General features: G+C 50.1%; 1 protein-coding gene across 4 annotated transcripts in view; it reads left to right on the top strand.

Moving 5' to 3' along the window:
• Window positions 1–3,252: 3,252 nt before the first annotated feature.
• Window positions 3,253–25,885, top strand: part of INSR (insulin receptor) — a 187,960-nt gene continuing 165,327 nt past the window's right edge. For all 4 annotated transcript variants that reach the window (XM_074025611.1, XM_045380490.3, XM_045380489.3 and 1 more), the window contains exon 1: window positions 3,253–3,895. In XM_074025611.1, coding sequence (XP_073881712.1) covers window positions 3,796–3,895 — 100 coding nt within the window. In that variant the 5' untranslated portion in view covers window positions 3,253–3,795. The remainder of the gene's footprint in view (window positions 3,896–25,885) is intronic.

Below are 25,885 nucleotides of genomic sequence, written 5' to 3'. Positions count from 1 at the left end.
TGTTAGCAAATGATAAAATAGGGCTGGACATGGTGGCTTATGCCTGTAATCTCCGCGCTTTTGGAGGTAGAGGCGGGAGGACCACTTGAGTTTAGGAATTTGAGACCAGCCTGGGCAACATGGTGAGACCTCGTCTCTATAAAAAGTAAAAAAATTAGCCGGGCGTGTTGGTGCTTACCAGGAGGATCGCTTGAACCCAGGAGTTGGAGGTTACAGTGAGCCATGATTGGGCCACTGCTCTCCAGCCTGGGCAACAGAGCAAGACCCTGTCTCTAAAAGAAAATAATAACAAAAATAATAAAACAGACTAGTATCTACATATATTTTATGCATTCATGACATACCTAACTTAATTTTTTTTTTTTTTGATATTTCTTGGCTACCAAGTTCATCTGGAAATCTTTTCAAACTGTTGCAAATCTCTAAACATGTTTCCAATATATTTATTGAAAAACATTCTGTTTAAAAGATGACCTCACTTTGGGAGGCTGATCAGATCACCTGAGGTCAGGAGTTCGAGACCAGCCTGGCCAACATGGTGAAACCACATCTGTACTAAAAATACAAAAAATAACTGGGTGTGGTGGTGTGTGCCTGTAGTCCCAGATACTTGGGAAGCTGAGGCAGGAGAATCGCTTGAACCTGGGACATGGAGGTTGCAGCTGAGATTGTTCCACTGCACTCCAGCTGGGGTGACAGAGCAAGACTCTGCCTCAAAAAAAAAAAAAAAAAAAAAAAAAAAAGACGTGCACGGTTCAAACTCATGTTGTTGAAGAGCCCACTGCAGCGCTTACCCATGGTTTCACTTTCTGCTGTTTCTTTTCTACAGTTACAGTGAGTGCCTGGTTCAGTTGCAAGAATGCCTTGTCCACCCTCCTCTGAGCCTTTGCTCATGCCTTCCCCTCTACCTGAAACACATCCCTGTGCTTCCCTAGGCTGGCTCCTCTTCATTTTCAGACTTAAGCTCAAACGACATCCTCAGTGGCTCACGCACCTGTAATCCCAGCACTTGGGGAGGCTGAGACAGGCGGATCTCTTGAGGTCAGGAGTTTGAGACCAGCCTGTCCAATATGGTGAAACCCCGTCTCTACTAAATATACAAAAATTAGCCGGGCATGGTGGTGTGCACCTGTAGTCCCAGCTACTCGGGAGGCTGAGGCAGGAGAATTGTTTGAACCTGGGAGGCGGAGGTTGCAGTGAGCCAAGATCGTGCCACTGCACTCCAGCCTAGGCGACAGAGCAAGATCCGTCAAAAAGCAAGCAAACAAACAAACAAAAAAACTCACGTCCTCAGCAGACTCCTCCCTATGCACCTCCCACTCCCCTCAACTCATCACACACTCAGTTATTTTAAGGGCTCTCTCCCTGGCTCAGTTGTGAACTCCACAAGGAAATGGGTCATGTTTATTTTGCTCACTGAAAAATCCCCCTACTACTTATTGCTTGTTGATTCTCCCACTCAACAAATATTTATTAAGCAACAGATATGTCAGCCACTGGGTTTAAGCAGTGAAACAAGACCGAAAAGATTTTCACTTTCGGGGGAGGGGAGAAGACACAGAAAACGTTGAATAAGAATTTCAAGGCCAATCATGGTGGTGCATGCCTGTAATCCTAGCACCTTGGGAGGCCAAGGCAGGAGAATTGCTTGAGGCCAGGAGTTCAAGGCTGCAGTAAGCTAGGATTGCACCACTGCATTCCTGCCTGGGTGACAGCAAGATATTGTCAAAAGGAAAAAAAAGAAAAGAGAACATAGAATTGCAGGTAGAGAGGTAAGCATGCTATGAAAATGAAAGAGAAGGGGCTGGGCACAGTGGCTCAGGCCTGTCCCAGCACTTTGGGAGGCCAAGGCCGGTGGATCACCTGAGGTCAGGAGTTCGAGACCAAATACAAAAATTAGCCGGGTGTGGTGGTGCATGCCTGTAATCCCAGTTACTTGAGAGGTTGAGGCAAGAGAATCACTTGAACCCAGGCAGGGGAGGTTGCAGTGAACTGAGATCTGGCCATTGCACTCCAGCCTGGGCAACAGAGCAAAACTCCATGTAAAAAAAAAAGAGAGAGAGAGAGAGAAGGGAACAGGGAACTGGTGGGGAGGATTTGCAAAAGTGTGGTTAGGGATGGCTCCTTGGAGCAGAGATGAAGCCATCCTGCAGTGTTACAGGCAAGGGAGACGCTGGGGTAAAGGCCTGGAGGCAGGAATAGGTTTGGCCTGTTGCATGAACAGTGGGTCCAGCTCCTAGCAAACTATTTAATAAAAGAAGAATGAATGCCTTGGGTCTAGGGTTGTGCTGGGCGCTTTCTTAAGTTTTCTTTCCCGGGTACCTCCCCAGATCTGGCCTGCAGGTATTATCAAACCCATTACACAAGTGAAACTGGCCCAGACACAGTAAAGTAGCTGGCCCAAGACCATACAGGAGTGAGGGGTGGAGGAACCCTCTTCCCATTGAGTTCTGGCTTTCCTATACTGAGTAGGTGGAACTGCTGTCCCGCCTTGTTGGTGAATGTCGTTGCTAGACGTTCAGACACATACAGGCTGGTCTGCTGAAAATCTGAGATGCTGAAAATCTGAGATGTCCACCTGCGCCCTATTCGAGGTCTCCGGAGTCGTCTTTGGCCTCTTCTTTGCTCTTTCAGAAGCGTCTGCACATTTTTCCAGGTGTCATTTCTTTAACTTGAACACAGGGAGCGCACTGGGCGCGCGGGCACGTGGCTGTCCCCAGGGGCCTGGCTTGGGTCTCGCCCCTGGGCGGGGGCGCACGCGCGGGCGGGACATCTGGGGGCGCCCACGCGCTCTGGGACGAGTGTCGCTGGCCAGGCCCGGACTGGGGAAAGGCGAGTGAGACACTACTCGCCTGGGCTGCAAAATTTAAGGGAGTGAAAAAAAGAAAGAAAGAAAGAAACGAAAACCACCTCGAGTCACCAAAATAAACATTTTAATGCAGTGTTAAAAAAAAAAAATCAACAGGAATCCTCCAAAGCCCACTATGAACAAAATAGCAAAACGGTAGAGAAAGGACCTGTGCTGCTGGGTAGGGCCTGTGGGGCGCCTCCGGGGGTCTGAAACTGGAGGAGACTCGGGGCTGTAGGGCCCGCGGATCTGGGGCGCCCCCTCGGTCCCGGCGCGCCCAGGGCCTCCAGCGCGGGGCCCGGCACAGGAGGCGGGGAGGCAGGCGGGGAGGCGGGCGGGGCGGGGCCGGGCGGCACCTCCCTCTCCTGCCTGCTTTCCCTCCCTCTCCTGGGCCTCTCCCGGGCGCAGAGTCCCTTCCTAGGCCAGATCCGCGCCGCCTTTTCCCGCGGCCCGCACCGGGCCCAGCTGACGGGCCGCGTTGTTTACGGGCCCGAGCAGCCCTCGCTCCCGCCGCCCGCCCGCCACCCGCCAGCCCAGGTGCCCGCCCGCCCGTCAGCTTGTCCGTTGGTCCGCGCGTCCCTCTGTCCCGGAGCCCGCAGGTCGCGACCCAGAGCGCGCGGGGCCGAGAGCCGAGAGACAGTCTGGGGCGCAGCGCCGAGCTCCCCGCCCCGACATCGTGGGACGGGGCCCGGGCCGCAGCGGCCGGGGGTCGGGGCCGCCACCGCCAGGGCCTCCGCTCCCTATTTGTAGCGGGCGAAGCCGCGCGCCTCCTTCCCGGGGCTGTCTCTAGGGCCCTCCCGGGCAGCGGGGCTGCGGCCCGCGGGTCGCCGGCGTGGAAGAGAAGGACGCGCGGCCCCCAGCGCCTCTCGGACGGCCGCCTCAGAGCATGACCCCCGCGGGCCAGCGCCGCGCGCTCTGATCCGAGGAGACCCCGCGCTCCCGCAGCCATGGGCACCGGGGGCCGGCGGGGGACAGCTGCCGCGCCGCTGCTGGTGGCGGTGGCCGCGCTGCTACTGGGCGCCGCGGGCCACCTGTACCCCGGAGAGGGTGAGTCTGGGGGCGCGGGCGTGGACGGGGAGCGCCGCGATGGGGAGAGGACCCCACCCGAGCCAAAATCGAGCCCCGGCTTGTGGACTGAGAACCCTCCCCGGGGGCGGGGGGCGGTGGCCGGGACTGTAGCTCCTGCCTCGCGTGGTGGGGGTGTGGGCGGGAAGCCGCTGACCTTGGCCTTTGCCCGCCCGGGCTCGCGCCTCCGCGCCCCGCGTGCCCGACCTGAGCCCGAGGAACCTTGCCCCAGTGCCCGCCCCGCCGCGGGCGCCTCTCTGGAGCGCGCCTCCGACCCGTGCCCCAGCCCCTCCGAGCCCAAGTCGCTCCGGAGACACGACATGCGTCGTCTTTGGGTCGCGGCCGGGAAGTGGGGTCACTGGGTCTGGAGAGCCCCGGACAGCCAAGTCCCCCGAGCGCATATGGTGTAGGTAGAGCCAATCGCCCCGCGTGCCTCACCGGTGGGTGACGCTGCCTGGGGTCGGGGACTGCAGAAACCCCCTCTACCCAGCTACCTTGGATTTAGGCCCGTGGCCACCCCGGACTCTAGGTCCACGTTTACCCTTTTGGGTTCTGTTTCCAGATGTCTGGAGGCAAATTCTAAAGCCTTAGCAACAGCAGCAATTGTAGCAGAAGTAGTGGCGGTTTTTTACCCTATTTATTGTAATTAGTATCACCGCACGCCACAGGCTGGTCTATCTTATCTCTCTGGACTGTCACAGTGGCCCCGGGAGGCGGATACAGTTCTGTACCCATTTCACAGAGGAGTAAACTAAGGCTCAGGTAGGATGCATAACTCCCTTGCCCTAAAGTCAGTGCCAGAGCCAGGACTTGAACCTCTCTGTGTCCCATTCTGCACAAGAATCTGGACTACTGTCCCTTGTCTGCTGTCTCCTTGACTCCTCCTCTCCCCTCAGCCCTGCCCTTCATGAAGGAGCCTTTGACCTTGAGTGAGCCTTTCCTTCCCCCTGACCCCATGGGCCCCTCTCCCACGTGTGGGTAGCATCTTCCTTGGGCTTGACAGCAGGCACCTTTGGGGTTGTAAGATAAAGATGGCGCAATCATTTAAGACAATATAGCCTGAGTGTCCCACTGTGGGGTCTGAGGCCCTGCTTTAAACATATCTGTTGGGTTACTGTTTCAGATTTCTCCATAAAAGGAAATCAGTGGTAATGAGGAAGGGGTCAGGGAGGGAAGGAATTGAAGCTCCTAAATTTATTGATGGGGAACCGGGTACATGTAAAATCAGAGGTGCTAGAGTGGACCAACCGGGTGTGCTGAGTCGACTCTGTGAATTACATAATGTTTAAAAGCCCTGCGGCCACCCCGCCCCCAGGTGCTTGGTAGACAGTAGGTGCTCAATGAAGGGTGGCGTTTAATTTGGGTTGTTGTTAAGAAAATCCGGCTGGCTGTTGTGACTCACGCCTGTAATCCCAGCACTTTGGGAGGCTGAGGCGGGCGGATCAGGAGGTCAGGAGATCGAGACCATACTAGCCAACATAGTGAAACTCCCTTCTCTGCTCAAAATACAAAAATTAGCGGGATGTGGTGGTATGCACCTGTAATCCCAGCTACTTGGGAGGCTGAGGCAGGATAATTGCTTGAACTGGGGAGGAGGAGGTTGCAGTGAGCTGAGATGGCACCTCTGCACTCCAGCCTGGCGACAGAGTGAGAGTTTGTCTTAAAAAAAAAATCCAAGACGAGTGGTTTAGAACTATGCCAGATTCTGTGTGTGCGTTTGTGTGGTTCCCTGCTCTTCTGTTCCTTGTAGCTTTGGTAATTAATCGTGGATCTGTGCCTGGACTTTCAGGGTCAGTAAATAGATTTACCATTTCTTTTCACATTTATGGCTTCCATATGGGCAGGGGTTTATGGTTTGTTGTTGATGTTGTTCACCACTGTATTTTTAGACCCCAGAACGGTGCCTGGCACATAGTAGGTGTTCAGTAAATATTTGTTCTGCAGTGGGGCACAGAAACCCTGGGTGTACTGGGCTCCTTTATCATCTTAAGAAGTTCTTTATTCTCTGCGTAATACCTTCCTAAGAATTGTAAGAGCAAGCTCTCAGCAGGTGCTGTTCTATTCGCTTTGCATATATAATCTCAGTTAATCCTCACGGCAAAACCCCACACGAGGTGTGATTTAATCGTCCCTTTTCACAAGTGAGAAAACTTCGTTTGAGGCCAGCAGGCAGCAGGGCTGAGATTGGAATCTAGCTAGTGTGGCTGCAGAGCAATGGTTTCTTAACAAATCTTTGTTCTTTTGAGTCTGAGCCTCCATACCCCCCATGTTTGGGGTAATGGTGAACAAAATCCTATCAAATAAATGGGCTGTGATGCCTCTTGAAGGCGTGGGGAGGGGCAAAGAGCTTTTCAGATCATTAGATCATTAATCTCTAATGTCAACCAATGTGGCTTTTTTTTTTTTTTTTTTGAGACGGAGTCTTGCTCTGTCACCCAGGCTGGAGTGCAGTGGCACGATCTCGGCTCACTGCAACCTCCACCTCCCAGGTTCAAGGGATTCTCCTGCCTCAGCCTCCCCAGTAGCTGGGATTACAGGTGTGTTTCACAACACCGGCTAATTTTTTATATTTTTAGTAGAGACAGGGTTTCACCGTGTTAGCCAGGACGGTCTCAATCTCCTGACCTCATGATCCACCCGCCTCAGCCTCCCAAAGTGCTTGGATTACAGGCATGAGCCACTCCGCCCGGCCTTTTTTTTTTTTTTTTTTTGAGACAGGGTCTCACTCTGTCACCCAGGCTGGAATGCAGTGACACGATCTTTACTCACTGCCCACTGCAACCTCCACCTTTCAGGTTCACGTGCATCTCCTGCCTCAGCCTCCTGAGTAGCTGCGATTACAGGCATCCATCACCACCCTCGGCTAATTTTTGTATTTTTAGTAGAGATGGGGTTTCGCCATATTGGTTAGGCTGGTCTCAAACTTCTGACCTCAAGTAATCTGCCTGCCTCAGCCTCCTAAAGTCCTGGGATTACAGGCGTGAGCCACCACTCCTGGCCCAATATGGTATTTTGATTGGGATGAAGGGTGGAGGAAAATCAGTGTGATTTTTTTTTTATTTTTATTTTTTTTGAGACGGAGTCTCGCTTTGTCGCCCAGGCTGGAGTGCAGTGGCCGGATCTCAGCTCACTGCAAGCTCCGCCTCCCGGGTTTACGCCATTCTCCTGCCTCAGCCTCCCGAGTAGCTGGGACTACAGGCGCCCACCACCTCGCCCGGCTAGTTTTTTGTATTTTTAGTAGAGACGGGGTTTCACCATATTAGCCAGGTGGTCTCGATCTCCTGACCTCATGATCCGCCCGTCTCGGCCTCCCAAAGTGCTGGGATTACAGGCTTGAGCCACCGCGCCCGGCCCAGTGTGATTTTTGTATCTGTCTACCTATCTATTCATTTTACTGTATTTGTTTTTGAGATGAGGTCTTGCTCTGTTGCTTAGACTGCAGTGCAGTTGGGCAATGACGGCTCACTGCAGCCTCGACCTCCTGGACGCAAGCCATCCTCCTACCTCAGCCTCCCTAGTAGCTGGGCCCACAGGTGCACGCCACCCTGCCTGGCTAATTTTTACTTTAATTTGTAGAGATGAAGTCTTGCTATTTTGTCTGGGCTGGTCTCAAACTCCTGGCCTCAAGCGATCTGCCCGCCTTGGCCTCCCAAAGTGCTGGGATCACAGGCATGAGCCACGGTGTCTGGCCTTTGCAGTTATTCTTATTCTTTGCTTCTCTCCTGGAGACCTGCTTCTTGCCCTTCCCCATTCATGCATGGAGCCCATAGTGTGTGGGCTGAGTCCCTGGGGGTCCTCACCTCACCCCACTCTACCGTTGACTTCTGTTCCTCTTTGGTTCAAGCAGAGCTCTCATTCTCCGCACTGCTGGCATTTGGGGTTGGATCATTCTTGGTGCTGGGGTCTGCCCTGCATGTAGAGTGTTGAGCTGCAGCCCTGGTCTCCACCCACGTGGTCCTGGTAGGGCCCCCTTCCACCCAGTCATGATAGCCACAAATGTCTCCAGACATTGCCAGGCACTGCACTGGAGGAGTTAACCTTTTCCCTGTCTGAGACATTTACCCATCTGGGCTCTTGCTCTTTGTCCTCTCTTTGTTCAAGAATCTTTGGCCGGGTGCAGAGGCTCACGCCTGTAATCCCAACACCTTGGGAGGCCGAGGTGGGCGGATCCCCTGAGGTCAGGAGTTTGAGACCAGCCTGGCCAACATGGCGAAACCCCGTCTCTACTAAAAATACAAAAATTAGCCAGGTGTGGTGGTGGGCCCTTGTAATCCCAGCTACTAGGGAGGCTGAGGCAGGAGAATTGCTTGAACCTGAGAGGCAGAGGTTGCATTGCAGCGAGCCGAGATCACGCCACTGCACTCCAGCCTGGGCGACAGAGAGAGACTCTCTCAAAAAAAAAAAAAAAAAAAATCTTCATTTACCCACATACTTTTTTAGCCTCTAAACACCCCGTACTTGGCCGGGCGCGGTGGCTCACGCCTGTAATCCCAGCACTTTGGGAGGCCGAGGCAGGCGGATCACAAGGTCAGGAGATCGAGACCACGGTGAAACCCCGTCTCTACTAAAAATACAAAAAATTAGCCGGGCGCGGTGGCGGGCGCCTGTAGTCCCAGCTACTCAGGAGGCTGAGGCAGGAGAATGGCGTAAACCCAGGAGGCGGAGCTTGCAGTGAGCTGAGATCGCGCCACTGCACTCCAGCCTGGGCGACAGAGCGAGACTCCGTCTCAAAAAAAAACAAAAAACAACAAACAAACAAACAAAAAAAACACCCCGTACCCTCCGATCCCCATTACCCACCACTGACCTCCAGCCTCCACCCTGTCCAGCTTCCCCCGGCCAGTCCTCCCTGCCCTTTTCATCTCTTTACTCACTGTTCTGCCCCCAGCGTCTGGCTTGCATCTCCACCACTTTACCAATGGCTGTCAAAGTTAATCTCTCATCTCCCAGTTGCGTCTCCTGCAACCTCACCTCACTTGACCCCTCTGGGTTTGACACTGCCAATCCCTCCTCCTCCTGGAAGGTTGCAATTCCAGTCTCACCTGAGCCTGGGTTCTTGTTTTCTACTGTTCTCTTCTCCTTCTACCTAGGCTAAGATGTTGGCTCTCTCTTCCCAGAGGGTCAGTGTTTCCTTTAATCTTCTCTCAGCTCACTATTTTTTTTTTTTTTAAATTCACTTCTTCGCCCCGGCTGGAGTGCAACAGCACGATCCAGGCTCACTGCAACCTCCGCCTCCCAGGTTCAAGCAATTCTCCTGCCTCAGCTTCCCCAGTAGCTGGAGTTACAGGCATGTGCCACCACACCGGGCTAGTTTTTGTATTTTTTTTTTTTTTTTTTTTTTTTTTTTTTTGAGACGGAGTCTCGCTCTGTCGCCCAGGCTGGAGTGCAGTGGCGCGATCTCGGCTCACTGCAAGCTCCGCCTCCCGGGTTCACGCCATTCTCCTGCCTCAGCCTCCCGAGTAGCTGGGACTACAGGCGCCCACAACCGCGCCCGGCTAAGTTTTTGTATTTTTAGTAGAGACCGGGTTTCACTGTGGTCTCGATCTCCTGACCTTGTGATCCGCCCGTCTCGGCCTCCCAAAGTGCTGGGATTACAGGCTTGAGCCACCGCGCCCGGCCTAGTTTTTGTATTTTTAGTAGAGATGGAGTTTCACCCTGTTGGCCAGGCTGGTCCTGAACTCCTGACCTCAAGTGACCCACCCACCTCAGCCTCCCAAAGATCTGGGATTACAGGCGTGAGCCACCGTGTCCGGCCCACTTTCTTTTTTCTTTTTTAAATTTTTATTTCTTTTTAGAGACAGGATTTTGCTCTGTCACACAGGTTGGAGTGCAGAGGTTTGGTCCTAGCTTACTGTAGCCTCCAAGTCATGGCCTGGAGCAGTCCTTCCACCTAGGTTCCCCAAATAGCTGGAATCACAGGCAGGTGCCACCGTGCCCAGCTAATTTAAACATTTGTTTGTAGAGACAGAGTCTAGCTGTGTTGCCCAGGCTGGTCTTGAATTCCTGGCCTCAAGTGATCCTCCCGCCTTGGCCTCCTGTGAAACTGGGATCACAGGCACAGGCACCACCATGACTCACTAATTTTTAAAATTTTTTGTAGAGACAGAGTCTTGCTATGTTGCCCAGGCTGGTTGTGAATTCCTGGCTTCAAGCAACCTGCTCGCCTCCGCCTCCTGGGTACCTGGGACCACAGGCAGTCACCACCACGCCTGGCTAATTAAAACTTTTTTTTTTTTTTTTTTCCTGTAGAGACAGGGTCTTGCTATGTTGCCTAGGCTGGTCTTAAACTCCTAGCCTCAAGCAGTCTTCCCTCCTGGGCCTCCCAAGTGCTGGGATTATAGGCATGAGAAGCCATTGCACCCAGCTAAGAAATTTACATAGATCCGACTTCTTCATCTGAACAGGGGTCAGCTAACTGTGGCCCTCAGGCCCAATCCCACGGATTTTGTAAATGCAGTTTTATTGGCATGCAGCCACACTCATTTGTCTACTCATCATCTATGACTGCACAAAAATGCTTGGACACGGCAGGTTGAGTAGTTAAAACAGGAATTCTATGGCCAAAATATTTACACTTTGGCCCTTTACAGAGAACGTTTGCTAACCTCTGATCTGGAACAGATGCCTTGAGGTTTCATTCATGATAGCATGCCTAATGGCTTGTGTGGTCCCTGGTACAACTTGAATGAAGCGAGTGAAATGAAATGCTATATCTGGCTGGGCGCGGTGGCTCAAGCCTGTAATCCCAGCACTTTCGGAGGCTGAGACGGGCGGATCACAAGGTCAGGAGATCGAGACCATCCTGGCTAACACGGTGAAACCCCGTCTCTACTAAAAAATACAAAAAAACTAGCCGGGCGTGGTGGTGGGCACCTGTAGTCCCAGCTACTCGGGAGGCTGAGGCAGGAGAATGGCGTAAACCCGGGAGGCGGAGCTTGCAGTGAGCCGAGATCCGGCCACTGCACTCCAGCCTGGGCGACAGAGCGAGACTCCGTCTCAAAAAAAAAAAAAAAAAAAAAAATGCTATGTCTTTCTCTTTACGCTGCAAGACACATTAAAGAAAGTGTATCATTTGCTGCACTGAATACACGGATTCCAAGGATGAGAAACATCACCGTGATGTTGCCTACTTAGCTATGTGTATGATCTTATAATTTATTTATTTAAACAGCTATACTGGTATTGAATAAGGATTTCACGCTCTCAGCCCTGTGTCTAGAACCGAAAATATAACTGGTATATATAATGAGATTTTTTTTTTTTCTCAAGCCTCTCTTGTGTTAATTTCTATTAAGAATATTCCTGGAGGCCGGGTGTGGTGGCTCACGTCTGTAATCCCATGCACTTTGGGAGGCCAAGGTGGGTGGATCACTTGAGGTCGGGAGTTTGAGGCCAGCCTGACCAACGTGGTGAAATGCCGTCTTTACTAAAAAAAATGCAAAATTAGCTGGGCGTGGTGGCACATGCCTGTAATCCCTGTCTCCTGAGGCAGGAGAATCGCTTGAACCCGGGAGGTAGAGGTTGCAGTGAGCTGTGATCGTGCCACTGCACTGCAGCCTGGGCGACAGAGCAAAACTCCATCTCAAAAAAGAAAAAAAATACTTTTGGCCAGGTTCTGTGGCTCATGCCTGTAATCCCAGCACTCTGGGAGGCTGAGGTGGGAGGATTACATGTGTCCAGGAGTTCCAGATCAGCCTGGGCATCATAGCAAGACCCTGTCTCCACTAACAATAAAACAAAAATTAGCCGGGCATGGTGGCCTGCGTCTGTAGTCCCAGCTACTTGCGAGGCTGAGATGGGAGGATCTCTTGAGGCTGGCTGGAAGGGCAAGGCTGCAGTGAGCTGTGATTGTACCACTGCACTCCAGCCTGGGCAACAGTGAGGTCCTCTCTCTCTCTCTCAAACAACAAAAAAAGAGTACTTTTGGAGTGGCCTGGTTGATGTTTTCCAGTTGCAGTGTATTTATGGTTTCTAATTAAAATAGTGACAGGTAATGCATTCTCATTGCAAAAAGAAAAATTACCAAAGTATAGAAAGGGAAAAACAAAAAACAAAAGTCCTTTTCCACAATCTTGTGTTGGGGTGCAGTGGCTCACACCTGTAACCCCTGGACTTTTTAGGAGGCTGAGGTGGGAGGAACACTTGAAGCCAGGAGTTCGAGACCAGCCTGGGCAACATAACGAGGCACTGTCTCTAGAAAAAATTTAAAAATTAACTGGGCATGGTGGTGTGTACCGGTAGTCCCAGCTACTCAGGAGGCTGAGGTGGGAGGATCGCTTGAGCCCAGAAGGTTGAGGCTACAGTGAGCCGTATTCATGCCACTGCACTCCAGCCTGGGTGATAGAGTCAGATCCTGTCTCAAAAAGAGAAGAAATAGTAAAAAAGTCTTGTCCCCCTGTCCCCCAAAGCATTCCATTCATGTCCAGGGAGGTAACTGTGCCATTGGTTTATATGTCTTTTTAATGTTTAATAATTTTTTGGCCAGGTGTGGTGGCCCACTCCTGTAATCCCAGCACTTTGGGAAGCCAAAGCAGGTGGATCTCTTGAGCCCAGGAGTTCAAGACCAGCTTGGGTAACATAGCAAGACTCTGTCTCTACAAAAGCCTCCAAAAAAGGTATCCAGATACAGTGGTGAGCACCTGTGGTCCCAGCTACTAGGGAGGCTAAGGTGGGAGGATCACCTGAGCCTGGGAATTCGAGGCTGCAGTGAACTGTGATTGCACCACTGCACTCCAGCCTGGGTGACAGGGTGAGACTCTGTAACAACAACAAAATATTTAGAAAATTATCGTACAGTAAAATAGGCTTTTTAAAGGTGTACCGTTTATGAATTTTAAGCCATGTCTAGAGCTCAGCTCTCTACTGTTCTTGGCTAAAGAAGGCTGTAAGTTGTATGGCTCTTGCCACAATTAGGATAGAGAATAGTCTCATTGTTGTCCAAACTCCCTCAATTCACCCCTTTATCACTAAACCACCTCCACCCCTAACCACAGATCTGTTCTCCATCCCTATAGTTTTCTCTAGACTTTAAAATGTTTTATCTTATAATCGGATTAATATTCTTTTTTCTTTTTTTTTTTTGAGACAGAGTCTCGCTCTGTCACCCAGGCTGGAGTGCAGTAGCGCGATCTTGGCTCACTGCAAGCTCCGCCTCCTGGGTTCAGGCCATTCTCCTGCCTCAGCCTCCCGAGTAGCTGGGACTACAGGCACCCGCCACCACACCCAGCTAATTTTTTGTATTTTTAGTAGAGACAGGGTTTCACCATGTTAGCCAGGATGGTCTCGATCTCCTGACCTCGTGATCCGCCCGCCTCGGCCTCCCAAAGTGCTGGGATTATAGGCATGAGCCACCACGCCTGGCCTGGATTAATATTCTTAAAGTTGAAATTTTAAATTTGAGTCCAGTTGATCCTCATTATTCCCAGATCCCATATTTTCTTTATAAAATTTAAAATTAAAATTTTTATTTTGAGAGGCAGGTTCTTGCTCTGATATCCAGCTGGAGTGCAGTGGTGTGGTCCTAACTCCCTGCAGCCTCCAACTCTTGAGCACCAACAATCCTCCTGCCTCAGCCTCCTGAGTAGCTGGGACATACGGGACTAGCTGCCACGCTCAGCTAATTTTTATTTTTATTTTTTTATTATTTATTTATTTATTTATTTTTGAGATGGAGTCTCATTCACTCTGTTGCCCAGGCTGGACTGCAGTGGTATGATCTGGGTTCACTGCATCCTCCGCCTCCCGGGTTCAAGTGATTCTCCTGCCTCAGCCTTTCTAGTAGCTGAGGTTACAGGCCTGACACCATGCCCGGCTAGTTTTTTTATTTTTAGTAGAGATGGGGTTTCACCATGTTGGTCAGGCTGGTCTGAAACTCCTGGCTTCAAGTGATCCGCCCACCTCGGCCTCCCAAAGTGCTGGGATTACAGGTGTGAGCCACCATGCCCAGCCTAATTTTTAAATTTTCAGTAGGGATAAGGGCTCGCTATGTTGCTCAGGCTGGTCTCGAACTCCTGACCTCAAGTGATCCTCCCATCTTGACCTCCTAAAGTACTGGGATAACAGACATGAGCCACTGCATCTGGCCCCAGACCCTGTATTTTCGAATTCACCTACTCACTAAAATTTATTTGTAACCCTCGAACCAGCATGCTCAGTGCCTTTCTGGTCGTTTCAGGACACTCATAAGTATGAATCTCAAATTTGAGGTCAAGTAAGAGGGCACTCCACCTTTTTGCTTCAGCCCTTATGCATCAGATTCATACAATCTATACATTGAGGATTAAAACTAGTCCTTTTTGACCGGGCACAGTGGCTCATGCCTGTAGTCCCAGCACTTTGGGAGGCTGGGGCGAATCATGAGGTCAGGAGATCGAGACCATCCTGGCTAACATGGTGACACCCCGTCTCTACTAAAAATACAAAAAATTAGCCGGTGTGGTGGCGGGTGCCCATAGTCCCAGCTATGGACTGAGGCGGGAGAATCCCTTGAACCCGGGAGGCGGAGGTTGCAGTGAGCCGAGATCATGCCATTGCATTCCAGCCTGGGCTACAGGGTGAGACTCCGTCTCAAAACAAAAAACAACAAAAAACCCCGAGTCCTTTTTGTGGTTATTTGGTGCCGCATTTTTAGCATTTTTGTGCTTTCAGTTGGTGATGGGGCTGTTTCAAATGCACCCCAGGGCGCTAAAGCTCAGCTCTCTATTGTTCCTTGGCTAAGGAAGGCTGTGACCACCCACCGTTGTGGAGAAAATGCAGTGTGGCCAGGCGTGGTGGCTCACACCTGCAATCCCAGCACTTTGGGAGGTTAAGGCAGGTGGATCACTTGAGGCCAGAGTTCGAGACCAGCCTGGGCAACATGATGAAACCCCATCTCTACTGCAAATACAAAAATTAGCTGGATGTGATGGCGCATGCCTGTAATCCCAGGTACCTGGGAGGCTGAGGTACAAGAATTGCTTGAGCCTAGGAGGTGAAGGTTGTAGTGAGCCAAGGCGGTGCCACTGCACTCCAACCTGGGCAACAGAGTGAGACTCTGTCTCAAAAAACAAAAAAGAAACCCCCAAAACCAACACACACACACACACACACACACACACACACACACACACAAAGGCATGTGAGCCAAGACGGTGCCACTGCACTCCAGCCTGGGCAACAGAGAACAGAGTGAGACCCTGTCTCAAAAAAAAAAAACCAAAAAAACAAATAAAAAACCAGCACACACATACATACACACACACACACACACACACACACACACACACACACACACACACACAAAGGCATGTGTTACATTAACTTTGTTCAGGCATGAGTTCTACTACTGTTGGCCGTGAGTTCAGTGTTAATGAATCAACAATATAGATTCAATAATGTCTTTCAACAGAAACACACATAAAACAAGGCTAGGTATTGACCCATGGATAAATGTGCTGTGGCCAGAAGTTCGCAGTTACCCTTGCGTTTTCCTGGGAGCAGTGGTTCAGTATTCGCTAGTTCAACATTCGAGGGAATTTCACAGAGTCCACCAATAACAAGAATCGGCTGCAAGTGGTTTAAAATTGGTGAATCTGTGGCTCACGCCTGTAATCCCAGAACTTTGAGAGTCTGAGGCAGGTGGGTCACCCGAGGTCATGAGTTTGAGACCAGCCTGGCCAACACGGTGAAACCCCGTCTCTACTAAAAATACAAAAATTATCCAGACACGGTGGCTCATGCCTGTAGTCCCAGCTACTTGGGAGGCTGAGGCAGGAGAATCGCTGGAACCCGGGAGGCGGAGGTTACAGTGAGCCGAGATTGCACCACTGCATTCCAGCCAGGGCAACAGAGTGAGACCCCGTCTTAAAAAAAAAAACAAAACAAAACTGTGGGCTTGTCATTTCCCGGTTAGAATCCTTTGAATGCAAATGCTCTTTTTGTTGTATTTTCATCTTCATGGAAACCGCTGGGTTGGTTACCTTTCGGAAAGTTCATGAGATGTCTAAAAACTCCAGCCTGTGTTTCAGTGAGGGGAATCCCTGCCCTCTGCCAACACTGGTGGCAGGGAGAGGCAGCAGTGGCTCTCAGGATTTTATTTATTTCATTTATTCATTTATACTTTTTTGAGAAAGGGTCTTGCTCTGTCGCTCAGGCTGGAGTACAGTGGCGCAGTCACAGCTCACTGCACCCTCAACCTCCTGAGCTCAGGTTGTTCTCCCGCCTCAGCCTCCTGAGTAGCTGGGACTACAGGCGTGTGCCACCACGACTGGCTAATTTTTGTATTTTAGTAGGGATGGAGTTTCGCCATGTCGCCTATTATTATTATTTTTATTTTGAGTGGAGTCTTGCTCTGTTGCCCAGGCTGGAGTGCAGTGGCACGATCTTGGCTCACTGCAGCCTCTGCCTCTGGGATTCAAGTAATTCTCCTGCCTCAGCCTCCTGAGTAGCTGGGACTGCAGGTGTGTGCCACCACGACTGGCTAATTTTTATATTTTAGTAGAGATGCGGTTTCCCCGTGTTGCCCAGGTGGGTCTCAAACTCCTGACCTCAAGCCATCCGCCTGCCTCGGCCTCTCAAAGGACTGGGATTACTGGTGTGAGCCACCTTGTCCAGCTGGCTTGAAGGATTATTATTATTATTATTATTTTGAGATGGAGTCTTGCTCTGTTGCCCAGGCTGGAGTGCAGTGGCACAATCTCGGCTCACTGCAACCTCCACCTCCTGGGTTCAAGCAATTCTTCTGCCTCAGGCTCCTGAATAGCTGGGATTACAGGCGTGTACCACCACACCTGGCTATTTTTTGGATTTTTAGTAGAGACGGGATTTCACCACGTTGGTCAGGCTGGCCTCGAACTCTTGACCTCAAATGATCCACACACCTCAGCCTCCCAAAGTGCTGGGATTACTGGTGTGAGCCACCGCGCCCGGCCGGCTTGCGGGATTTTAGAAACATATTTTGCTTTCAGCAGAACAAGGTTTGCTATTCTGCGGTGCCACGTACAGACCGGCTCTAAGTTCCTGTTGGAGTTCAAAGCGGACTTGTGAGAATGAATGTTTAATTTCACATCTGGCATTTTCTTCCAGTTCCTTAAAAGTAGGGTGTCTCATCAGGTTTATATAAAAGCCCCTGACGTGTGTTCAGGAAGGGCAGGGTGCTATCATGAGATTCTTGTTTCCTTTGCCTTTATGGGAATGTGGAAACCATAGGTACTTTCTAAAAATTACCCTTGTTATCAATGCAGGCAAAAGTAGTCAGACAGGAAGGGACTCAAGAGAGTAGGGATGCAACTGCTTTTTTAAATTGATTTTGAAATCTCATTTTTTAATTTTTTTATTTTTTTTTTTTTGAGGCGGAGTCTCGCTCTGTCGCCCAGGCTGGAGTGCAGTGGCCGGATCTCGGCTCACTGCAAGCTCCGCCTCCCGGATTTACGCCATTCTCCTGCCTCAGCCTCCTGAGTAGCTGGGACTACAGGCGCCCGCCACCTCGCCCGGCTAGTTTTTTGTATTTTTTAGTAGAGACGGGGTTTCACTGTGTTAGCCAGGATGGTCTCGATCTCCTGACCTTGTGATCCGCCCGTCTCGGCCTCCCAAAGTGCTGAGATTACAGGCTTGAGCCACCGCGCCCGGCCGAAATCTCATTTATTTTTATAATTAGAGACAGTGTCTTGCTGTGTCATCCAGGCTGGAGTGCGGTGGTGCGATTATGCCTCATTGCAGCCTTGAACTCCTGGGCTCAAGCAATTCTTGTGCTTCATCCTCCCAGGTAGCTGGGACTACAGGCATGCACCACCATGCCTGGATAGTTTTTTTTTTTTTAATTTTTATTTTTTGCAGAGACAGGGTTTGGCTGTGTTGCCCAGGCTGGCCTCAAACTCAAGACCTTAAGTGATTGTCCCACCTCAGCCTCCCAAAGTACTAGGATTACAGATGTGAGCCACTGTGCCTGGTGGGATACAACTGTTTTCTGACTGCGCATGTGTGTTGTTGTTGCCATTCTACTCTCAAGGATGTATCCTTTTGTTTCCTTCCAGAAGATCAGAAAAGGGAGGACCTCATATATTCCCTCCTAATTATACCCAGTTACACGGTCTCCATACCACCTGTTACAAAGTGCCTTTCTGGTCTTGCAGGACTTCTCTTGTTTTTCCTTCTGTCTTCCGTGTCCTGTCTGCTCCTGTCTGTATAAATTTCAGGACTCCTGAAATAGCACAGAAGCCCCCTTCTAATCCTGTGGTTTGATGTGTGATATTGTTAGGATTACAAAACTATGTAATACACTAGAGGAGTCAGACATTCCAGAGCTCCTAGAAGGTGTTGATGTTAGGGTGGCTGTGGGACAGGTGCCCCTCCTAGTCCCTGGCCTTTCATACTGTGTCCCTGGAGCCCCTCTTTCTTTCTGTTTTTTTTTTTTTTTTTTTGAGATGGAGTCTCGCTCTGTCACCCAGGCTGGAGTGCAGTGGCACGATCTTGGCTCACTGCAACCTCGGCCTCCCAGGTTCAAGAGATTCTCCTGCCTCAGCCTCCTGAGTAGCTGAGATTATAGGCGCCTACCACAACATCTGGCTAATTTTTTTTATTTTTTATTTTTTATTTTTTATTTATTTTGAGATGGAGTTTTGCTCTTGTTGCCCAGGCTTTCGTGCAATGGCATGATCTTGGCTCACTGCAGTCTCTGCCTCCCAGGTTCAAGCAATTCTCCTGCCTCCGCTTCCCAAGTAGCTGGAACTACAGGCATAAGCCACAATGCCTAACTAATTTTGTATTCTTGTAGAGATGGGGTTTCTCCATGTTGGTCAGGCTGGTCTCAAACTCCCGATCTCAGGTGACCCACCTGCCTTGGCCTCCCAAAGTGCTGGGATTACAGGTGTGAGCCACTGCACCCGGCCTGGCTAATTTTTTATATTTTTGGTAGAGATCGGTCTCAAACTTTGGCCAGGCTGGGCTCAAACTGCTGATCTTAAGTGATCCACCTGCCTTGGCCTCCCAAAGTGCTGGGATTACAGGCGTGAGTCACCGCACCCGGCCTTTGTTTTGTTTTTGAGACAGGGTCTCGCACTGTCACCCAGGCTGGAGTGTAGTGGTGTGATCTCAGGCCTCTGCAATCTCCATCTCCCAGGCTCAAGCAATCCTCAGCCTCCCAAGTAGCTGGGACTACAGGTGCACACCACCACACCCATTTATTTATTTATTTATTTATTTATTTATTTATTTATTTATTTACTTTTAGAGATGGGGTTTTGCTATGTTACCTAGGCCGATCTCAAACTCCTGGGCTCAAGCAATCCACCCATCTCAGCCTCCCAAAGTGCTGGGATTCCAGGCGTGAGCCTCTCTTTCTATCCTTTTCTTTTCTCAGTTTTCTCCCCGCCACCTTTCCTGCAATATCACCTGTTGTCACTGCATCCACCAGCATCCGTACCTGTTCCCCCATCTTCCCAATGCCCACGGGACCCACATCCCTGAGTATCCCATAGCCCTCACAGATTCAATATGCCCCCAACTGACCCTGTTGTTCTTGCCACCATAAACTGGTCCTATCTTGGATGCTTCAGGCTCATTGACAATCCCTCCTCACTCTCTTCTCCCTCCTCTCTTCCATTTCTCCTGGGTATGAAGTCCTGTTCACACAAACTGCCCTTGGTTTCTGTGGTGTTATGCCTGCTGTCTTCAGTACCTTCTTCATTCTGCTGCCAGAAGGCTGTTTCTCTCTCTCTTTTTTCTTTTTTAATTTTGTTTTTATAGGCACGGCGTCTTACTGTGTTGCGCAGGTTGGTCTCAACTTCTGGACTTAAGTGATCCTCCTGCCTCAGCCTCCCCAAGGGCTAGGATTATAGATGTGAGCCACTGTGCCCTGTCTAGAGGGATATTTCTTTTATTTTCTTTCTTTTCTTTCCTTTTTTTTTTTTTTTTTTTTTTGAGACAGAGTCTCACTGTGTCGCCCAGGCTGGTGTGCAGTGATGTGATCTCGGCTCACTCAGCCTCTCCCTCCTGGGTTCAAGAGATTGTCCTGCTTCAGCCTCCTGACTAGCTGGGATTACAGGTGTGCACCACCACGCCTGACAAATTTTTGTATTTTTAGTACAGATGGGGTTTCACCATGTTGGCCTGGCTGGTCTCGAACTCCTGACCTCAAGTGATCTGCCCGCCTCGGCCTCCCAAAGTGCTGGGATTACAGGCGTGAGCCACTGCGTCCGGCCTTGGTTTTTTTTAGAGATAGGGTCTCACCCTGTCACCCAGCAGGCTGGAGTGCAGTGGTGCAGTCATAGCTCACTGCAGCCTCAACCTCTTGGGCTCAAGCAGTTCTCCTCCCTAAGCTTCCTGAGTAGCTAGGAGCACAGATGCACCTCACCACGCCTGGCTATGTTTTGTATTTTTAGTAGAGACAGGGCTTTGCCAGTTGCCCAGGTTGGTCTTGAACTCCCAGGCTCAAGCAGTCCACCTGCCTAGGCCTCCCAGTATGTTGGGATTACAGGCGTGAGCCACTGCACCCGGCCAACATCTCTGCAGTTCTTTGTTTTACTACTTTGTCCTTTAGCTCTGGTGGTAGCTTATCACAGTTCTTTAGGCGCGTCTTTCCTTTACTTGCTGTAAGAGTGCAACCTTATTTGTCTTGAGAGTCCCCCTGGGCCTGGCACAATGTCTGGCCCACTGAGATGCCCAGCAAACGTTTGTTGAGTGAATACAGGAATGATTTCCACGTGGCTGATTTGCCGGGTCCAGAACCTGCATTTGATCCATGACGCCTCCATTCCTCCTCGCAGAGGTAGATTTGAAAGCTATTCTTGCAGACGGGTGGAGAATCTTAACGATCTCTGACCAGTGTGTCCAAGCTCTAATTTCTGGAGGTAATAAATCTGGGAATGGATTCCATATGGCTCAGATGGGAGACAGAACAGGTATACACAGCCAGACCTCCAGAGGTGGGGATCCAGCCCGGGACCAAATCAAGGTCTAGCTACAACGAGGATAGGGCTGGCTGGGCACAGTGGCTCACGCCTGTAATCCCAGCACTTTGGGAAGCCGAGGCAGGTGGATAACCTGAGATCAGGAGTTCGAAACCAGCCTGGCCAACATGGTGAAACCCCATCTCTACTAAAAATACAAAATTATCTAGATGTGGTGGTGCATGCCTGTATTCCCAGCTACTTGGGACGCTGAGGCAGGAGAATTGCTTGAACCCAGGTGGCAGATGTTGCAGTGAGCAGAGATCATGCCACTGCACTCCAGCCTGGGCAACAGAGTGAGACTCTATCTCCAAAAAAACAAAACAAAAAAACCAACAACAACAGCGAAAAAAGGTGCCATCTAACACCACCAGCTTGCCCTCAAATTCTTTCCTGGGTGAAGCCAAAAACCCTCCCAGGGTAAGGGTCAATTTTGGGGCTTGCCTCTTCTACATCAAACCTATATTTTTGATGATACCCTTTATAAAATCTACATAGACAGATCAAATATTTCTTTTTTTTTTTTGAGACGAAGTCTCGCTCTGTCGCCCAGGCTGGAGTGCAGTGGCCGGATCTCAGCTCACTGCAAGCTCTGCCTCCCGGGTTTACACCATTCTCCTGCCTCAGCCTCCCGAGTAGCTGGGACTACAGGCACCCGCCACCTCACCCGGCTAGTTTTTTGTATTTTTTTAGTAGAGACGGGGTTTCACCGTGTTAGCCAGGATGGTCTCGATCTCCTGACCTCGTGATCCGCCCGTCTCGGCCTCCCAAAGTGCTGGGATTACACAGATCAAATATTTCTAATGAAAAATGAGCCTCCGTTTCAAGATAGGCTGCCAGGGTAAAGCACACACCACATCTTGTAGGCATCATGGGAAAAAAATCCTGCAGACCAGGGATCCCCAACCCTCAGGCCACAGACCAGTAGCAGTCCATGGCCTGTTAGGAGCTGGGTTGCACAGCAGAGGTGAGTGGAGGGCTGGTGAGCATTGCTGCCTGAGCTCCGCCTCCTGTCAGATCAGTGGCAGCATTGGATTCTGATGGGAGCTCCAGGCCTATTGTGAACTGTGTGTACAAGGGATCTGGGTTACCTGCTCCCTATGACAATCTAACTGATGCCTGATAATCCGAGGTGGAACAGTTGCATTCTAAAACCATCACCACCCATCCCCATCCATGGAAAAATTGTCTTCTATCATTGGTCCCTGGTGCCAAAAAGGTTGAGGAACACTGCTATAGACTATCTCATTAATCTTTTTTTTTTTTAGTATTGATTACATGATGAAATGGTTTTTTGTTTTTTTGTTTTTTGAGACGGAGTTTCGCTCTTTTTGCCCAGGCTGGAGTGCAATGGCGCGATCTCGGCTCACCGCAACCTCCGCCTCCCAGGTTCAAGTGATTCTCCTGCCTCAGCCTCCCGAGTAGCTGGGATTACAGGCATGCACCACCATGCCTGGCTAATTTTGTATTTTTAGTAGAGACGGGGTTTCTCCATGTTGGTCAGGCTGGTCTTGAACTCCCGACCTCAGGTGATCCACCCGCCTTGGCCTCCCAAAGTGCTGGGATTACAGGTGTGAGCCACTGTGCCCGGCCTTTTTTTTATTTCTGAGATGGAGTCTTGCTCTGCTGCCCAGGCTGGAGTGCAATGGCATGATCTCAGCTCAGTGCAACTTCCATCTCCCGGGTTCAAGTGATTCTCCTGCCTCGGCTTCCCAAGTAGCTGGGATTACAGGCGTGAGCCACGGTACCTGACCCATTTGGCATATTTTAGTACGGAGATGGTGGTCAGGCACGGTGGCTCACGCCTGTAATCCCAGCACTTTGGGAGGCTGAGGTGGGCGGATCACCTGAGATCAGAGTTTGAGACCAGCCTGGCCAACATGATGAAATCCCATCTCTACTAAAAATACAAAATTAGGCGGGAGTGGTGGCAGGCACCTGTAATCCCAGCTACTCAGGAGGCTGAGGCAGGAGAATTGCTTGAATCCCAGAAGCGGAGGCTGCAGCGAGCCGAGATCGTGCCACTGCACTCCAGCCTGGGCAACAGAGTGAGAGTCAGTCTCAAATAAAGGAAAAAAAAAAAAAAAAGAAAAAAGAAGGAAAAAGAAAATATTAGCTGCCACTAGCACCCTCTTCCTCATTGCCTTTCTCTACCTGTACAAAGAGTGGCCATTAACCAGGTACCCATTATGAAGAACTTGAAGCATCCTTCACTCCCACTCAGAGATGTTAAAAGCTGGTAGAAGTCCTTGCGTCTATTTCTGCCGTCATTTCTAACATCCTCTGGGTATTTTCTGTCCCAGGAGTAAATTGCACTATTGTCTTTCACTAATAGGGACACATACGGCTTTAATGAATTAAGAGTTAGATTCATAGGAGATTTAAAAAGAAAAGCAATTCTTGATTGTTCCCTACAATTACAGCTGTTTAATCTTTACTCATAACAACTTTAGTGAGATAGAATTCACATGACATACAATTCACCCATTTTAAGTGTGCAATTAGGTGGTTTTGAGTACATTTACAGTTGTGCAACTGTGACCACAGTCAGTTTTAGAACGTTTGCATCATCCTCAAAGAAACACTGTACGCTTTAGCTACCACTTTCCATCCCCCATTTCCCTCGCTCTTGGCAGCCACGAATCTATTTTCTGTCTCTATGGATTTGCCTCTTCTGGATTTTTTTGTATGAATGGAGTCGGAAAACGTGGCCTTCTCTGTTCGACTTCTTTTATGGAGAAGGTTCATACCTGTAATCCCAGCACTTTGGGAGGCAAAGACTGGAGGATCGCTTGAATTCAGGAGTTTGAGGGCGTTCTGGGCAACATAGCGGGACCACTGTCTCTACAAAACACATTTTTAAATTAGCTGGGCATGGTGGTGCATGTCTGTGGTTCCAGCTACGCTGGAGGCATAGTTTTGTTTTGTTTTTGTTGGTTTGTTTTTGTTTTTGTTTTGTGTGTGTGTGTGTGTTTTGAGATGGAGTTTCGCTCTGTCACCCAGGCTGGAGTGCAAAGGCACGATCTCAGCTCACTGCAACCTCCGCCTCCCGGGTTCAAGCCATTCTCCTGTCTCAGCCTCCCTAGTAGCTGGGATTACAGGCATGTGCCACCCCGCCCAGCTAATTTTTGTATTTTTAGTAGAGACAAGGTTCCACCATGTTGGCTAAGCTGGTCTCGAACTCCTGACCTCAGGTGATCCACTCGCCTCGGCCTCCCAAAGTGCTGGGATTATAGGAATGAACCACTGTGGCTGGTCTTTTATTTACATTTATTTATTTATTTAGAGACAGAGTCTCACTCTTTCGCCAGGCTGGAGTGCAGTGGTGCGATCTCGGCTCACTGCAACCTTTGACTCCCGGATTCACACGATTCTTCTGCCTCAGCTTCCCAAGTAGCTGGGATTATAGGCACGTGCCACCACACCCAGCTAATTTTTTTTTTTTTTTTAAATTTTTAGTAGAGATGGTGTTTCACCATGTTGGCCAGGATGGTCTCGATCTCCTGACCTCATGATCCACCTGCCTCGGCCTCCCACAGTGCTGGGATTACAGGTATGAGCCACTGCGGCCGGCCTGTATTTACTTTTGAGACAAGATCTTGCTCTGTTGCCCAGGCTGGAGTATAGGGGTGCAAACACAGATCACTGCAGTCCCAGACTCCTAGGCTCAAGCGATCCTCCTGCCTCAGTCTCCCATGTAGCTGGGACCAGAGACACACACCAGTATCCCTAGCTAATGTTTTAATTTTTTATAGAGATGGAGTCTCACTATGTTGCCCAGGTTGGTCTTGAACTCCTGGACTCAAGTGATCCTTCCGTCTCTACCTTGCAAAGTGCTGGGATTATAGGCGTGAGCCACTGCACTCAGCCTCAGATATTATGAATAATGCTGCTATAGACATTTGTGTACACGTCTTTGTGTGGACATAAAGTATCATTTCTCTTAGGTAGTTACCTAGGAGTGGAATTGCCGGGTCATATGGCAACTCTTGGTTTAATATTTTGAGGAACTACCAGAGTGTTTTACACAGTGGCTGCACTGTTTTACATCCCCATCAGGAATGCAAAAGGATACTAATTTCTCTACATTTTTTTTTCTTTGAGATGGAGTCTCGCTCTGTGGCCCAGGCTGGAGTGCAGTGATCTTGGCTCACTGCAACCTCCACCTCCCAGGTTCAAGTGATTCTCCTGCCTCAGACTCCTAAGTATCTGGTACGGGTGCCTGTCACCACGCCCAGCTAATTGTTTTTTGTATTTTTAATAGGGACGGGATTTCTCCATGTTGGCCAGGCTGGTCTTGAACTCCTGACCTCAGGTAATCTGCCCGCCTTGGCCTCCCAAAAAGCTGGGATTACAGGTGTGAGCCACGGTGCCCGGCCCATTTCTCTACATTCTTTGCACTTGTAATTGTCACTCTTTTTGGTTTTAGCTATCCTAGTGGGGATAAAGTAATATCTCTTTGTGGTTTGAATTTGTGTTTCCCTAATGTCCAACAGCCAGTTAATCTTTGTTGTTGTTGTTGTTGTTGTTGTTTTGAGACAGAGTCTTGCTCTGTCGCCCAGGCTGGAGTGCAGTGGCATGATCTTGGCTCACTGCAAGCTCCACCTCCCGGGTTCACACCATTCTCCTGCCTCAGCCTCGCGAGTAGCTGGAACTACAGGCACCCGCCACCAGGCCCAGCTAATTTTTTTGTATTTTTTAGTAAGAGATGGGTTTCAACGTGTTAGTCAGGATGGTCTCGATCGCCTGACCTCGTGATCCACCCATCTTGGCCTCCCAAAGTGCTGGGATTACAGGCGTGAGCCACCACCCCTGGCCGTTGTTTTTTTTTAAATCGAGACAAGGTCTCACTCTGTTGCCCAAGCTGGAGTGCAGTGGTGTGATCATAGCTCGCTGTAACCTCCTATTCCTGGACCCAAGTGATCCTCCTGTCTCAGCCTCCCAAGTAGCTGGAACTACAAGCACATGCCACCATGCCTGGATATTTATTTATTTAGAGATGGAGTCTCGCTCTCTCGCCCAGGCTGGAGTGTACAGGTGTGAGCCACCG

The sequence above is a fragment of the Macaca fascicularis genome, chromosome 19 (assembly GCF_037993035.2).
Source record: "Macaca fascicularis isolate 582-1 chromosome 19, T2T-MFA8v1.1".
Classification (NCBI taxonomy): Eukaryota; Metazoa; Chordata; class Mammalia; order Primates; family Cercopithecidae; genus Macaca; species Macaca fascicularis.
This window is presented reverse-complemented; position numbering and strand designations above follow the sequence as displayed.